General features: G+C 40.8%; 1 protein-coding gene across 1 annotated transcript in view; it reads left to right on the forward strand.

The window, feature by feature from the left end:
• The window catches only part of psmc3 (proteasome 26S subunit, ATPase 3), a 75,959-nt gene that overhangs the window by 55,217 nt on the left and 2,097 nt on the right, over positions 1-18,645 (forward strand). Inside the window, exon 10 of the mRNA XM_064335678.1 lies at positions 6,939-7,084. Coding sequence (XP_064191748.1) covers positions 6,939-7,084 — 146 coding nt within the window. The remainder of the gene's footprint in view (positions 1-6,938; positions 7,085-18,645) is intronic.

Here is an 18,645-nt window from a genome sequence, read left to right on the forward strand (position 1 = left end):
CAGGACAAATTTGTGGAGCTAGCAGAAAAGATTAAGAGCAGAACCTCCAATGTAGTTTTTATTTGAACACTACTAGACCACATGCAAGTAGAGGCAAGCAAAATTTTATTTAGAGGCTTAACGTGGTTACAAACCTGGTGTAGGTAAGCGGGGTACAGGTTTATGGGGCACTGGGACTACTTCTGGGACAGGGGTGACCTGTGCAAGCGCGATGAGCTGCACATGAACCGGCGGGGTACTGCTGCACCTGGGCCAGCTTATGCTTACGGTAGCACAGTATTATTTAAACTAGGGACTTGGGGGGGGTGGGGAGGTCAGAAAGTAAAAAGGGTAGGGAAGTGCAGACTGCCAGGATAGAAGCTGTCAGTGCTTCCTATAATAGTGTGAACACTAATGAAGTCTTTTTAAAGCAAAGTTGTAGTAAGGGTGGCTTGGGACAGCGGGGAGTGAGGGAACGGGAGAGGATGTGTAGAAGTAATGATCTGAAATGTCTTTGTTTAAATGCTAGAAGTATAAGAAATACATTTTTAGAACTTGAGGCTGCTATGAATGGGGGGGTTATGACATAGTTGGGATTACAGAGACATGGCTGGGGAATGAGGATGGGGATGAATATAATATATAAGGGTACAAACTCACTAGGAAGGATAGATCCAGTAAGAGAGGTGGGGGTGTAGCTCTCTATGTAAAAGAAAATGTAAATGTGGTGAAAATTTCAGAAAATGACCAGCTTGTGCCTAGTGAGGATATTTGGATAAAGCTCATAAGGGAACATGAACTGGGAACTGTTGGAAGTAGCACCACACAAGGATCGGTGCTGGGACCACTGCTCTTTCTCATTTATATCAATTACCTTGACAGGGACATAGAAAATACATTAGTCAAATTTGCAAATGATACAAAACTGGGAGGCCCAGCTAAAAGTTTTGAATCTACTAAAGTAATCCAAGGAGATTTAAATTAAATCCAGAAGTGGGTGGATACCTGCCAAATGGAATTAAATATAGTTAAATATTAAGTTCTGCATGTGGGAAATATAAACATTAGGTGGGATTACTTTATGGGAAGAACAAAATTGGAATTTGTTCAGTTTGAAAAAGACTTGGGAGTGATGGTTGATCAAAGCCTTCCAGGTTCTAGGCACTGTGCTGTAGTAGTAAAAAGGGCCAACAGGATGCTGGGATATATAGCCAAAAGTATTGAGTATAAATCCAAGGAAGTTATACTTATATTATACAATGCATTTGTTAGACCACACTTAGAGTATTGTGTGCAGATAGAAGCTATGAAGAAAGACTTAAGATGCTTAACCTCTTCAAACTTAGTAAAAGGAGACTCGTGTGATTTGGCTGAGGCTTTTAAATTCATAAAGGGGGTCAACAAAGTGAACTACTTTAGATTCTTCAGGTTGAGTTCTGTTAGTAGAACGAGGCCAAATAAATGGAAATTAGCAAAAGGTAAATTCCATACAGACATTATGAAGAATGTTTTTCATACAGAGAGTAGTCAATGTGTGGAATAGCTTGCAAAAATAGTAGTAGTAGTAGGCTACTGTAACTAATGTTAGCTAACTGCAATATAAGGATTTTGATTGATTTTGAGGTTTAATTACAACTGTTTTTATAAACTTTGCTAGAATCATCGTACAGCTACAAGGCGACACTACAGTTTATTTGGCTGCACATCGAACACATACTGAAATTGTGCGCCACAGAGTAATGTTTGCTGATAAATATTGTCTTTAAATGTCAATAGGAATATAGATAGGAAGGTAGTGCTGGTTTTGGTCGCTTCAAGCCATGGATTTATGTGGTTATGTTGGCTGAAGCGTTAGCTTTTGCAATGTTTTTTTTAAGTCACAAAAAACAAATCTAATTTAGTGCATTAAGAAAGTTGAGCCTTTGGCTTTAAATGTTGCTTTACACAGACTTGTAATTTGCAATAATCCTCATTCACATGGCTAACTAAAGCTGATATTTACTATATCAGCTCACGCAAGTTAGTTTCTCCTGCATCTGTTTGGCTTCTAATGCAGTAACCTCAGAAGAAAAACACTGCTCTTCTGTTGAGTAGTCAATCAATCAATCAATCAATCAATCAATCAATCACTTTTAATGACCACACGACCGAGGCCGGTGGAATTTGCTTTCAGTATAGCATAGTGGGAAGCTCAATACAATGGTGTAACATCAAACATAGACAGATATCAACATTACATTAAACACATTAACTGGCACACAGACAATATATGCCACACTTTTCTGAAAGGTTGTGGAAAATAGAAAAACTAGCTTAACTAAACACAAATTCCCTCTAAACAGAGTTTGGAATGAAAACCAGGGTTTATGGTGGTCCCCTAGGAGCCACTGCCTTATACAATATCCATTTGCTGTCTTCCCCTTCATTACTAACAGCCCTTGCTTTCCATAAGTTTTCAGCAACTTTTGAAATCCTCTGCATTGTACTTCTTTCATCCTGTTTTAAGCTAACAATGATTTCATTCACGTTTGACTTGATGATTATTTCAGAGCCTCAGTCAATATTGTTGTACATCATGCAGACTGTAACCTATTGCATAATTGTTCTTCAGCTATAAAAACACCCAGAATGACATGTTATGCATGCTGTGTCCAACCTCTTAATGGTAACATAATGTATGATAGGATTTAAACCTATGGACGACCAAAAATGCCAAAATTTATAATAAATAAATAAATTAATGACTTGATAAATGAACATATAGGTAGAGGATGTTTTGTTTAACCAGAAATACGATGCTCGAGCTCTGATGCAACGACTCGTTTTGCCCCACTCTCCCCTACTAATGTAAGCGTAGTGTAGGCTCTCGAAACTACACCAAGGAGGGAAATAGTTCGGAGTGAAGGTTTATGCAGAATCTATATGCAGAGTCTTCCTCTGTTGCTGTTGGAAAAAGGTTATTCTTTAAGCAGCCTGTGAATACTGTATCTATGTTCTACTATCCCCGCTGATCTTACTCGTTATATCTGACTCCAAATTAAAAGTTATGTTCCAAATTAGAATTTAGGCTTGATTTAGAATGGGACTCAGTTCGTCTGAAGTTCTACACCGAGGGTCAACGCAGTTTCACCCGGTACGCACCGCGGATGCGCCCGTAACGACAATTTAACTAGCTGTTTGCAGACGACACAGTGGTTGTGAGATTTCCCTCATGGGGAGTATAACCTAATTAGGGTTCAGGGACTCCGAAAGGGCCAATATTGGTCATCCCAGGATCAATTTGGTTCTGCTGACGGTCCCGCCTTAACTGAAAACTTGGTGATCAAACAAGTCCAACGGGCAGTTCCCTAGTCATAATTGGGGGAAACCAACTTAGAGGGCTGTTACAAGAACGAAACATTGACCAAGACCACACAAATCAAGTCATTAACAGTTTTAATGTCAGGTAGGTTATACACTTAAAATAGTCAATTTGTAGTTACAGAATTTAGAAAATAGTCAAACAATAAACGTACATAATATGAAAGATAAAGATGAGCATACCTGACAGCAGTCTACACACAGAAAGAGTCTTGTGTGGGAAGTCTGATTGCAGATTCCCAGAGGGCCCTGTTCCTCTCCTATAAGAACCCAGCGCAGGCGGGTTGATGTCGCCACAAAAGGCTCATAAAATCATAAATTTACTTGGAGGGGGAAGATTGGAATTTGGTTCCTTCCTTAGGGTCAGACAGATGGATTTACTAGGAGGAGTGTCACAAAAATACAGTTTACTTCCAAAGTTATTAAAAATAGATTTTCTATAGGTTTGCTGGTTTTCAAACCTAAACCAGAGCATCACGCGCGCAGAGACCATAAAAACCATACCAAATATGAATATTTGTTCTTGTGTTTGTCATGAAAACTCTGAAAAACATGAAATAACTGCACAATCTCTTACATGAACCAACTGCCAACTCTCAATGTCTTTCCACAGTGTATCAAGATTGCATAGTGTAGTGTAGCAATGTGTTCAACCCACATCTGGAATGATTTCCTAACAAAAAGTGTGCTTGAGTAAATTTCTCTCCTTATGAAGGTATGGAGACAAGTTACCCAGTGACACCAGGTGAGGGCACTGTGGCTGTCCCTAAACTGTCCTGAGCAATTTGCCCCATTTCTGTCACGTGATTCTATTATTTGCAATCTGAAACCTCCAGGACGTTGGGGTAATTTCAGAATTGCTTTCCCGTAGAAAAGAGGTGTCGACTGTTAACTGTCGCAATACCAGATGCCAAGGTTTTACGGGCCACTCTGTCCCAACAGCATCAGACTCTGCACCTGGCGAATTGCTTTACGACAGTCAGAGAGGAAATTCCACTCTATGCCTGTTCCCCTGGGCCTTACAGTAGTAACAGCAACCAGTGTTGAAGCCAAGGCATGTATGGTTGTGCTATACCCTCTGATATCGATCAGCCAAAGGGAATAAGGTGACATCATGATTAGTTCATTTCTGTATTGTATCTTCATGGGTTATACTTGTCACTTAGGCCATTTGGAGACGCGATGGGACACCATGGTACATTGCTTACATTATTTCTTGTGTTGCACTGCTACTTGGGTAGTTCCGCATATCACCCTCAGATTTTGCACACTTCTAGTCAAGGAGTTTATGATCCAGGACGTATAGTTTTACCTGGTTTATGTGTGTGATCCCTCAGTATTTCATTTCAAAAGGAGAACAACTTCATTTTTGCCAAGATCTTTTTCTTTTGCCTTTTTAGTTCTATCCAATTTATGAATATAATCTAATCTAAGTTAGTACTGTAAATGGTACAAGTGTATTGCTTCATTCAAGCCATCTTTCAAAAATTTCAGTCTGTAATAGGTTTAGGAAAATCCAGTAAAATGTACAACAATGTATTTATAGTAAATTTAAGAGTGGAACCTCACCAAATTGTCCGGAATGTAAAAACTGTGTTGGTACCAGATTCCTTTGTTTATGGGAATGTATACACATAGCCTACAAGCATTCTGGGCGAGGTCTGTGGCAGGCTTTGAGGGATACTTGGGCAGCCTATAGAGGCTGAACCACTCTGTTGTTTACTTGGGGTCATATCTGTTATTTTGAAAATGCATAAGAAACTTATTTAAGCCCTTCTGATGCTTGCTATGAAAGCAATAATGATAAGGTTGATAGGGAACTAATGCCCCACTATTCATTTGTGGGATTCTTATTAGCAACCTCATATCTTTGGATAAACTCAAAATTATTATAAAATGATTAACTATGATTATTCAATAATGAATAATGAATGAATAATGATTATTCCAAGACCTGATAAATCAGTGAAACATCCTTTGTCAATTTGGAGTAACTTAGACATGTACAAGTACACATTCTCCTGCCAGCCCTCTACAATTCCTCCAAACAATGAGCTTTGCTGTGACTGTGGGGGTTACACACACTCCATATGGCTCTTCAGTAATGAGCTATGAATATTCGGCAAAGGAATCCTTTCCTCCCATTTTTCCCACAGCGCGCAGGAACTGGCACCGTGGGCTATGCATGGCAAAGTGTGGTCACTCACTCACTCACAGACGATCTGAGAGGGACATTTAGTAGGACGCATGCGCAGGTGGTGCTTCCTTTAGTAGGAGTAGGCGAAATGGGACGCATGCGCTGGTGGTGCTTCGTTTAGTAGGAGTAGGAAAAACGCGAACATGGTAGGGTTAGCTAAAGTAACATTAGGCGATAAAGCTGTGCTTAAAAATGTACCGTTCGAAGTGGTGATTTCGGGAGATGCAGACAGATAAAGGCGTCGCGCTAAAACGCGTACGGGTTGCCTACTTTAGTTAACCTAGTTCGCGCTAACTAGGTTAACCTAGTTCGCGCATACAGACACTGTCCTGCATGCATGAGTAGGAGATAAGGACACACAGCTACAACCACCGATACAGATGTATGGAGGTGAGGACGTTCCATAGCTAGCTAGCTATATAGTACGGAGGGCAAAATGGAGCTTTAGAATGTTGGCGGCAGTGTATGTGCGTGAGCTCGACAACACATTTCTCATAGAAAAGGTAGTTTGTACCCTTTTTTTTTTAGTTCATTACAATGTAAAATACCTAGCACAATCTGACAGCACTAACCCATAAAAATGTACTGTGAATGGTACTTGCTCAATCGAACGGTAAATGGGAAAACAATCGATTATAGTCAGCGCTACCGAAATTTTCTGTCACACCCTCAATACACGGCAAAAGTCCCAGTAGAAGATTGAATTAAATCTTTTAAAGTTATATATTTTCTGAAACGTTATCGATTCCGCTTGGCCACAGTGAGTGAAATTAGGCAATCTGAGTGTATAGTTTCTGTGTAAGTCATGTCAAAAGGATTCAGCCTTGTTGTTTGCTACCTAAAATTCACAGCACAGTCATTGCCATTATCATGATTGTAACATGAAGTGTCTATTTTCAAAAATCATTTAAACCATTCACAAATGACCTGGACTTTGAAGTTGTACGGCGGGATGTATCAAGTTTCGAGTGAAAATATTGACCTGGCTATCAGTCAGAATTCTGACAGAACCAACTGCCATATATGACTGTGTAAAATCAACCAAAAAATATAGTTTGCCAAGTTGTGCGGTGGGTCTGGATAGTTTCGTGCTCGTTATATACTGCGTTTAAAAGTTTTTGGAATGGTGCTTCACAAAGGACAAGTTCATGTACTTACAGGCCGGTTGGCTCTGGGGCAGGCTGTATTGCATGTCACTACTCTCAATAACTAGTGCTTTAGAGCCACCTGAAAGCCTATTTCAGCTTTTAATCATCACAAGTAAAACATGCTGTCTTAGACATGTGTAAAAGGAGTGCCCATATGGGGTGAATGGCCTGATCTCATAAGGTTCATATCTTCTGACCTTTATGTGACGGTATCACTGTTCCTAATCAGTCTTATTTTGTGTTTCATCCCACAGGTTATTGCTGCCACAAACCGAGTAGACATACTGGACCCAGCTCTGCTGCGTTCAGGTCGTCTCGACCGCAAGATTGAGTTCCCCATGCCCAATGAGGAAGCGCGGGCCCGCATCATGCAGATCCACTCACGCAAGATGAATGTCAGGTAGAAAATTTTAAGCCATTCCAGAGCCGCAAGGCTTTAGTATTTGAAGATCTGTAGCACAACCATGGTTCTTGATTGGGCTAATCCAGTCGGACAGTTTACATATGAATATACTAATTCAGTGTTTTTAAACTCTGGTCCTGGGGACCCACTGTGTATGGTGGTTTTTATTCCAAGCATAATAATAATAAGCTCTGTATTGTAATGTGATTCTAGTTGTTCTTCATTAGATGCTGTTACAGATTTTCCCACTTCAGGCCACTTTATGCTAGAAATGCCATTTTTGTCCAAAATAATAAATGTCCCATATTCTCATCCAAGGAATTTAAATCAGTCAGTTCTATTTATGCTTTCCATTTCTGTGCTGCATACACTATATGGCATATAATTCCAATTGAAAGGGGTTCTATTTTTAACCTCTTAGCGCTCACCCCCTGGTTGTCGGCATGCTGGCGTGCCTAGATTGTTCAACTCAGACATTCATTGCTCCTGCAACCAAAGTATGAGTTAAAAACAGATACGCTTTGTTTTAGTTTCATTAGTAGACCATACGTGACAACTATGCTGAATACTGAGTTTCGCACCGCCACCATTGTCGCTCTGGTCATTCAAAAAGCACCCCTCCCTGCAGTCTCATCTGCAACTACATCCCCCACCCATGGGACACTGTACAATATTGTCTATCTGGGCATTCATAAAAATATTCTTTCACCACTCAAAAATTGTATTCCGTCATAGCAACAAGATAAACCCGACAATAGGCCTAAGATGTGCCAATACAGCAGTGAAATCGCTGCTCACTGAATAACAAAATAAATGAGACAAAGTTTTCAAAAATGATACCATGTCATTCTACAGTCAATATCTTGGACTAAATATTGAATAAATATACAACCTTACCATTGGTTTTACGCATATAGGATGTCCCTTTTGAGACCGAGTGGTCATATATTATCTTGGGTAATTCGTTTGTGAAATATACGTGCATTTGTGACGTCTGGGTACCTTCCAAAATAGCTGTGTGTAATACCACACATGCTGTTTATGGCGTTGTCGCCATTTTTAGACCAGTCTGGTTTGATTGACAATTTATTTGTTCAGTAGGTGACAGTATAAGCTTTCTAACGATGTATAACATGTTTAATTTTGCTTTCGGAATAGCGTTTTATAGCTCAGCATAACCAAACGTTTTCTCATCATCGCATCCACTTACGCATTCACTCTGTGGTAGCAGTAAAAGACACTGTATCTGACAAAACGTTATTAACGATTTTTCGTAATTTCTTGGAAAATACTATTATTATTGAGGACTTCTGTGCATAGCTAAGCCATATGTTTGCTGATAGACCTAGCTGACATCGTTTTCTGGAGTAAGACAGAAGCGGAGAGAACTGTATTGTCGGACAAGTAAGGATTAATTAAGAATGTTTATTTTCTGAATTCAGTTCCAACAGTCAATGCCCTTGTTAATATGTTCAGCACTCTGAATACTGAACTCAAGCGATATTGCGTGCTAGAACCCCTTACTTAACCTGCATGTAAAATATATTTGATTTAATTTAATAATTATGTTTAAAATTAGAATTATCAATTAAATGGCAGAATTCATTGATAGGTCAGTCTACAGTGCACTGGTGGAATCAACCAACAAGTCAAAATGAGCTCTATACCAGGTTTTAAGATTAAATAATTGAATTCAATACGAAGCAGTCTATTAGATTAACAAATTTAAATCATACATTCTTTATTGAATGCAGGCACACTACTTCTAAATTACAAAACAGTAGACATTATACAAAACATTAAACAATTGACTAGGAAATACAAGAAAAGAGAGAGAACCAGACCTTGCCAAAGTATCACCCACTTCCAGTGTAAGCGCCACAGGATGAAAGGAAACCAGCTAAAAACACACACAACCAAGGAACCACCACCAAAATAAAAAGAGGAGAACTCTTCTTCTTCCAGGCTCCGAAACCAAACGCAACACAACACTTTTTCCTGTGGCCATCTTAAATACCTTACCCAGCATGGCTTGTTTGCCCTGCGTGATGCCGAGTTAAGGTTCAGGAGAGAAGGGAAGGGGGGTCAGACTAATTTATGGCAATGACTGGCCCACCTAAAGATTGCATTCAAACTAAAAGTAATGGGAAATGTTTGGCATGCAGGGTCTTCGCCCCCTTATATGGTGTCCTGTGTCATATGGTTTGTCTCTTCTGAGGAGGTGAGATCCATAGATTGTCAGCCTAGATTAGGGTATCAGTGTAATTTAAAATTGCCCCAATCACATTTGCTTTGTTGCTTGTGATGGAGAGGGCAGACCACATTCTTATTCACTGTTTCCCTTTCTAAGGCCAAAATCTAAACACTACATATCCTACAGTATCATTGATTTACTGTCTCTGGGCTACTGAACACAGATAAGATTTCACCATCGCTATGTAGGTATTACTGCTCAAAATATTTCGGTTATATACGTTATTTTTGAAATTGAGTGTCTTTAAATAGGTTAGTGGTATTTTATAATGAGGATATTTCACACTGTAATGTAAGCGTTTGTTGGTAGCTTAGTAGTTTTTGTGATGCATGCAACAGTGATGACGTGAGAGTTGGAACATTGCCAAAACGTGGTGGATGGTTGATAATTGTTTTCATGTCGTCCTGTCCCCATACAAGAAAACATACGAGAGTACAGAGTACAGAAATACAAACAAGAGTTAATTACACGTTTAGGTACTGTGCATTATATTTTTATCTGATATCAATGTTTCATCTTAAACCATCATAAGGGGTTCATTTATATGCTTTATATGGCCAAAAAGCATTTTATTAATTTTTGGAGCGATTTTGGATTTGCTTGTGGACCCGTAAATATTTTAGCTTGTAATTCCCACTTGAAAATGATGCAACAGTGAGTTTCTTGAGTCAAAACAGTTCATTTGCTCTGAAATACCTGATTATGTTGTGATTTACAGCAATGCATAAATTAGACATTTTGGATATATTTGGAGATGCTGGGGGTACACTGCTTAGGTTTTGCTTCATAGATTGATAGTAGTTCTACATATCCATGCTTAGATTTTATGAACTTGTGATCAAGAAGTTTTTGATCCAGGACATGTATAGTTTAACCTAATGTATATATGCAATCTTTCAGTATTTCATTGCAAACTAAAAAAGAGCTAATTCATTTTTGATTTTTTTTTTCTAGACAATTGCATTTGTGGTACTTTTTTTTTCCAAAATTATGAATATAAACGAATCTAAGTTAGTATTGTAAATGGTACAGATGTCTTGCTTCATTGAAGCCATTTTTCTCCATGATGTTCACACCTGGAGTTATAAGGCTTTAAATAGGGTACCCCCTGAATGGGCAGGGAATGGCCAGATTTGGCATGTGTGCTAAGGGGTTAATAGATTCAATTACAGACTGGCAGGTGAAATCAGCAGAGTCCTTTTTGCTGTGTGTGGATACCTGAAACATCAGTATAATGTTTAAACTTAAAACATACTTCCAACAACTTTAATCAATCAAGAGTTTGGTTTTGACAAACACACAGCTGATCTGCAGGACCAAGGTTGAGAATTGTGTATTAGCCTATTTGATTGTGTATCATTATTTGAAATCTCAGTACATTTTTATGAGAAGCCACATCTACTGAAACCATATCACTCCCCATGAACAATTCACCGTTTCATGCATTGGATTTCTGAAACTTGAGAGCTATGTCACATGATATTTTTTATTCTAAAGCTAAGGCTTTTCTACCTATCAAGACTATCTGAAGCTATTATTTTGATATCTGCATTGTTGATGTCTCTGCATAACAAAAGCCATAGGGATCCAGCACCTATGTTGCTTGGACCTCTGTGTAGCTACTAAAAAATTGATTGTTTTTTTCGATTATTTTTCAGGATTTTACTTAATCATGTGTTAAGGGAATTCTTTTCTGGTTTCCATGCAATGTGGCACAGGAAACACAGGCACGTTTTTTTTAGTGTATAGCACCTGTTTCTAAATGGAAAACAACTGTACTTTCAGGAAAAAAATCAATAGGCTTTTAGGGATGTATCCGAATCTGAATACTGTATTCGGGAAAGCATGAATAATGCGATGGAAACAGATATTTCTTCTACCCGAAGTTGCTCGATATTATTCGGATTCGAGAAAAAAAAGAAAAAAACTCAGCTCCATGTCGAGTTCTCATAGCCTCTATCTAATGTTACAGGGGCAGAGAGAGAGAGAGAGAGAGAGAGAGAGCGAGAGAGAGGGGGGGGCGGGGTTACGCACGGCTGCTAGCTGTATGTGGAACTCCGGCACACACACAACAAACTTTTAGCCACTGCGCTGCAAAACGTTTAATAAATGAGTTCTGTGCGTCAGCCATTATTTTTCTTTAAATCGATTCATATCATTGTGGATGGCCACAAGATAAAAAATGCCAATTCTGTTTGCAACATAGGACTTTGATTTCACTAACTAGTCGTTTCTGTTACTACACATTATTGAAAAGTGATCGCTATATTCTGTAGTCGCCCCCACCGAGGCAGCGCACAGCAGGTAGCGGGCTGAGAACTGACCATTCCCAGCTATCACTCAGGGAAACTCGCATCGAGGAGGAGACGTCAGGTGCGGGAGCTAGCGAGACAAAAGCCTGGTGTGGCAGCTGGATTTCTTTCAAACCCCCGCAATCTATACATCAAAATGAAGCTTAGAACATGTAGTTTTAGCTGTGTGTGTTAATTTCCTCCATTTAAAATCCAGTCCAGATTTTCATGGTAGGCTAACCGTTGCCACCTAGGGAAGATATGAGGACATCAGATGGTTTGCAGTCTATCTAAACTTAGTTCAGTAGGGGGGAAAAAAATAAAAAAATAAAACAGGCAAAAAAAGTTAATGTATTACTGTTATGTAATTACTATTGTAAAGTAGTAATTCACGTTTCCCTAGCGAACTGCAGTAACGTTAACACATCATGAAACGCAAATACAGCATCATTAGAATTTAAGATTATATTATGAAAAGTACAGTATGAGGATGTGGAAATATATTTCATAATTATTTATATGCCAATATTGAATCAATTTGATGCTTTGAAGGCACAACAACTGCATTACCAATGAATATTAGGTTAGGAAATACAACGTTTGCCCGATTTAACGTGATTTCCTGTATAAACCACGCCCACTTCCTGTCTTCTATCCGAATACAGATACAGATTATTTTGTTGTTTGAACAGATACAGATAATGATGTCTCTGCACACCCCTATAGGCTATGTACACCTGCTCATTGAAACAAATGGCCTGCTCCTCCAAACAGTGAATTATGTGGCTGCAACTCAGTATACAAAGCATGCAGACATGGTTAATTTTTTGGTTCGACCAAACATTAGAATGGGCAAGATTTTATCCAAGTGACCGTGGTGTTGTTGATGCCAGACCTAGTGGTTACAGCATCTCGGAAACAGCTGCCATCTGGAATTTTTAAGCACTACAGAGATTTCAGAAGTCACTGGGGTGGTTGGAGAGCTCCTCAGTGGCAGAGCACCAGGGGAGGATGAGATTCATCCAGAAATGTTGAAGGCTCTGGATTTTAGTGGTGTGTCTTGGTTGACATGAATCCTGAATGTCGCGTGGAAAACAGTGCCTTTGAAGTGGCGGACCGGGCTGGTGGTCCCCATTTTTAAGAAGGGGGACCGGAGGGTGTGTTCCAGTTATCAAGGAACCACACTCCTCAGCCTCCCTGGGAAAGTCTATGCCAAGGTGCTGGAAAGGAGGCTTTGGCCAATAGTTGAACCTCAGATTCAGGAGGAACAATGCGGGTTTCATCCAGGCTGTGGAACAACAGACCAGCTTTTTACCCACAGATATTTGAGGGGGCATGGGAGTTTGCCTATTCAGTCTGTGTGTTTTTTGTGGATTTGGAGAAGACATGTGACCCTGTGCTTTGGAGGAGGTGCTGCGATAGTATAGGGTTCTGGGGTCGCTGTTGCATGCCATTTGGTAACCTTTATACTCGAAGTGAAAGCTGTGTTCGCATTCTCGGCATTAAGTCAAGCTCATTCAAAGTGGGTGTCAGACTCCGCCAAGGGTGCGCTTCGTCTCTCCTCCTGTTCTTGGTATTAATGGACAGGATCTCATGGCGAAGCTGAGGTATGTGTGTCCAGTTTGGGGACATAGGAGTGGCATCTCTGCTGTTTGCAGTCGTTCTTTTGGCCTCATCGTACTGTAACCTTCAATGCACACTAGAGTGGTTTGCAGCTGAGTGTGATGTGGTCGGGATGAGGATCAGCACCTTCATGTCTGTGGCCATGGACCTCACCTGGGAAAAGGTGAGGGAGGAGCTCAAGTATCTTCTCATTCACGAGCAAAGGAAAAAGGAATTTGAGATAGATGGCCGTCTAGGTGCAGCGGCCGCAGTAATGCTGGCATTGTATCGGACGGTGGTGGTGAAGAAGGAACTGAACCGAAAGGCAAAGCTCTCGATTTACCAGTCGATCTTCATCCCTACTCTCAACTGTGGTCACAAGATATGGGTAGTGATCAAAAGAGTGAGATTGTGAATACAAGTGGCCGAAATGTGGTTTCTCCGTAGGGTGGCAGGGCTCATTCTCCTTGATAGGATGAGGAGCTCAGCTATCCAGGAGTACCTCAAAGTAGAACCACTGCTCCTCCGCATTGAAAGAAGTCAGTTGAGGTCAGGGTGTAAAATTAACACCCACCACCCACCAAATGCGGGTGATTTTGTGTGGCTGGTAAATTTGTGAGGCTCACATGCCACGGTGGTGGATGCCCAAACTTTGTCTGTACTGTGTTATCACGTTATTTACATGGCAGTAACCTGGCCACCCATCTTGTGTCACGGCCTCGAGACTCGTCAAACTCGGCTCCTCATTGGCCGGTTCTGCCCGCCCTTTCGCCTGACCAGGAAGTAGCCATGAGCCTCCACCCCTCCTCTTTGGCACGTTTCCCGTAGGGATATCTAGACACCGACAGTGACTGTAAAGTGGAGGAATGTGGCGGTATATAGCAGATGTGAGGAGGCCAGCAGACACTGATAATGAAAAAAGTACAGGTGGTGTGCCGCTGCCAGATATGGAGACGACATTGGGTCCTAAAAAGAGACGATATTTCAATGAGAAATGGCGACATGATGAGGCAGGCAAGTTGCGCGACTGGCTGGTGTTCGAGCCATCTAGCAAAACAATGTATTGCTCCCACTGTTGTATTTAGCCTTTAATATTGATTTTTAAAAAGTGGCTGGTAAAAAAGGTGAGTGGCTGGTAGAAGTTGAGAATCTACCAGACACAGTGGCTAGTGTTACGGCCCGGGTCAGGCAGGCCGAACAAAAACGGACACCAGGCAGAGATCACGGTGCAAAAAGTGAATTATTTATTTACAACCTATACATTAGATTAATTTAGTGTCCCGCCAGGTCGGGAGAGAAGGAGATCTGGATCCACGCCATCTTCAGCCTTTTATTCCCAGGACAATTAGCAATTAAGGGTGGCCACACCTAGTTCCGCAACTCCCCCTGTTGGCTCACTGAAACAATACAGACACAGAAAAAGCAGCAGGGGACACAACAATTTAACAACAATTTAAGTACAATACCGAAAACCACCAAGATCACCAATATCATGGCCATTATCATCATTCCCCTCACCATCCCATTTACTTTAGTTATTTTTACTTCATTACTTCGTATTTTTATTTTCCTGATAATTTATAAATCCATAACACCCTTCCCCGTCGGCCACCACGCGCACAATGTGCCATACAACACGTGGACGTGTGCATGCGGCAACTGGCGAGGAAGGTATCACAAAAGAGAAAATCATCGCCTGCTCTGACAAATCTTTATTTCTGCTGAAGCATGCAGATGGTATGGTCATAATTTGGTGTAAAAAGCATGAATCCATGCAACCATCCTTCCTTGTGTCAGCGGTGCAAGCTGGTGGTGATGGTGGTGTAATTGTGTGGGGAATATTTTCTTGGCGCACAGAAGGTCCCTTAATAATAATTGACCATCAATTGAATGCCACTTAATACCTTAACATTGTTTCTGACTGTATAGATCCCTTTATGGCCACAGTCCTTTTTCAAATGGACACTTCCATCAGGGTAGTGCAGCAGGTCACAAAGCAAACATCATTTCAAGCTGGTTCCACATAGATGACACTGATTCAGTTTACTCCAATGGCCTGCGCGGTCCCCAGATCTTAATCCAATAAAACACCTTTGGGGTGAGGTGGAACGGGAGGTTCGCTGAATGAATGTGTGGCTGAGAAATCTGCAGGAACCTGCGTGGTGCCGTCGAGTCAGCATAGACCAAAATCGCTAAGCAGTGTTTCCAGAATCTTGTTGAAACCATGCCATGAAGTATTCAGGCTGTTCAGGAGGCAAATGGGAGTCCTACCTGGTACTAGGTAGGTGTTCCTAATTAAGTGACTGGTGAGTGTATGTGCCTCTTATCATTATAGCCAAACCCAACAGTGTAATCCTTCTTGAATTATATGCACCCTTTACGTTACCTCACGATTCAGTGTGATTCTGATTATTAGGGTTGCGATTTTATTTTTGAACGATTGTCTATACAATAACGTTTTCAAGTCTATTCCATGCATCGCTGTACATTTTTTTTCTGCAACTTGTCTGCGTATCTCCAAGAACATTAAAAAGTTAAACTTCATTTTAGAATAGCGAATTCACTTGCAATACTATATTTTTTATTGTGTTAACAGTAATCAAAACAAATGTATCCGACATGAAGAAAACTGTACTGACAGCCCTGTAATGCAAAAATCAGTGCATTGTAGATCCCTGAACAACTTAATATGAAAGGATGCCTATCCAGTACTGGTTAGAAAGATTTATATACATACACTACAAGGCCAAAAGTATGTGGACACCCGAACATCACACACACGTGCTTGTTGAACATCTCATTCCACAACCATGGGCATTAATATGGAGTTGATCGCCCCTTTGCTGCTATATACTTTTTTGGGAAGGCTTTAAACTACATTTGGAACATGGCCATTCCATTCAGCCTGAAGCGCATTAGGGAGGTCAGGCACTGCTGTTGGGCGATAAGGTCTGGCTCGTAGTCGGTGTTCCAATTCATCCCAAATGTGTTCGATGGAGTTGAGGTCAGGACTCTGTGCCAGTGTTCCAGTTCTTCCACGCCAAATTCAGAAAACCATTTCTTTACGGACCTCCCTTTGTGCATGGGGGCATTGTCATGCCGAAACGGGAAAGGGCCTACGCCCCCCCAAACTGATGCCACAAGGTTGGAGGCACACAATTCTCTAGAATGTCATTGTGTGCTGTCACATTAAGATTTCCCTTCACTGGAACTATGGGGCCCAGCCCAAACCATGAAAAATAGCCCCAGACCATTATTCCTCCTCCATCAAACTTTACAGTTGGCACAATGCATTCAGACAGGTAGCATTCTTCTGGCACTGCCAGATAGTGAAGCGTGATTCATCGCTCCAAAGAACACTTTTTCCCATTGCTCCAGATTCCAATGGTGGTGTGCGTTACACCACTGCAGCCAAGGCTTGACATTGTGCTTGGTAATATTAGGCTTGTATGCGGCTGCTCGGCTATGGAAACCCATTTCTTGAAACTCCCAACAAACAGGTCTTGTGCTGACGTTGCTTCCAGAGGCAGTCTGGAACGTAATTCAAGTCTATTCTATTCAATTCAGTAAACTTAATTTATCCCTGAGGGGCAATAAATTGCTGGGCATATTATCAGTCAACATCAAAAACAGACGGGTCATAATATACACAATAACCTGTCATCACATATAACAGACAAACTAGCCCAAGCAGTTCACTACGAGAGCAATGCCAGATAACCTTCCTCTCTAGTCTAACCCGCACTGTTTAGCACCCTGTGTATGTTGAGACTCACAGACAGTGATACTGAGTGCTGCAACTGAAGACAGTCAATTTTTGCATGCTCAGTGGTCCCGTTTTGTAAGCTTGTGTGGCCTACCATTTCATGGCTGAGCTGTTGTTGCTCCTAGACATTTCCACATCACAATATCGGCACTTACTGTTGACTAAGGCAACTCCAGCAGGGTAGAAATTTGACATTACATTACATTTGGCAGATGCTTTTATCCAAAGCGACGTACAAAAAGTGCATTTCATGGTCATAGACGACTGCTAAACACAGGTTCAGTAAGGTACAATACTTATTTTGTACAGCTATTTCTAGCCAAGAACACAGTTTAGTTCACACAGTGAACACTATTCAGACAGTGAACACTATTCAGACCTAACCTCTGCAAAGCCAACTAGGCAGAAGAATAAGCTACAGTATTAGGACAAATACAAATTACCAAGTGCTGGGATGGGGCAACATGTAACAAGTGTCATGAAGGAAGGGGGGGGGGGGGGGGGGTGTGGGATTAAGGGTGAAATTGACAATATTGACAAACTGACTTGTTGTAAAGGTGGCGTACTATGACACATTGAAAGTCACTGAGCTCTTCAGTTTGACATTCTGCTGCCAATGTCTATGGAAATTGCATGACTGTATGTGCACTGCATCACGGACACTCCACCACCAGTTAAGCGGGTCTTCTGAGGAAGTTGTGGAGCCTCTTGTTATTTCTTCAGTTCCTCTTTAGCCCTCATGTTGACTGACTTGGGCAAAACTGTTGACCAAAGCGAAGGCCTGCCCCAGCAGATTCACAAGTGAAGGTGATGCCCTTCTTTTGGAGACAGGATGGCCTTCATGCCACTCCTTAGAGATATCTGGCTGTAGGGTGTCCTCTTCCTCTTGCTTCAGCTCCAGGGTGTCCTCTTCTTGGTTGTTGTTGTTGTTGTTCACATCTTTCTGGATAGAGTACAGAAAGTACAGCTCACATTGGCCGTTAAATTTAAGAATATGTTCTCTCAGTTCCACTTTCCTGGGGATAACCACATCACCAAAACACATAATTGATTACTTATGGTAGAGTACAGGCACAAATCTTTCGAGATGAAGTTTGCAGTCGGCTTAGTTATTTTCTTTTATTTTTTCATTGAGCCATATATTGTTGGGTTAAAATCACATCTTTGCTGATGTTGGCATAAAAAACGCAATGAAAAAGTACACCCAGAAAAGTATAACGAGACATTCAATGTTTCAGATTTGCACATTGTTGCAGAATCACAAAACTTGTTTGTCTAATGTCTTGTGTAACTTTGTGTTTTATGTTAGGTCCCCCTTGCAAAAGAGTTTTATCTCAATGGGGTTTTTTTGGTTAAATAAAGGTTAAATTAAAAAAAAAATTAAATTGTGATCTCTTATTGTCCCCCACCCAGTGAAAACGGGGGCGGACTATGGATCGTTCTTCATCAATTTGCTTATTTATTTGTTTGTTTGTCAGACTGTAGTATTGTGTGTCTGCTACAAGGTGATGACAACCATTATAACCTAGTACTCTCCATGAAATAAGAAGTTAGCTCAGTCTTAGTTTGACCTACATGTAACAGATACTGTTTTCAGTTCTGAGTATCGTTTACACATCTAGCAATACTGATAAGTATTTCTTTT

The sequence above is a fragment of the Anguilla rostrata genome, chromosome 5 (genome assembly GCF_018555375.3).
Source record: "Anguilla rostrata isolate EN2019 chromosome 5, ASM1855537v3, whole genome shotgun sequence".
Taxonomy (NCBI): Eukaryota; Metazoa; Chordata; class Actinopteri; order Anguilliformes; family Anguillidae; genus Anguilla; species Anguilla rostrata.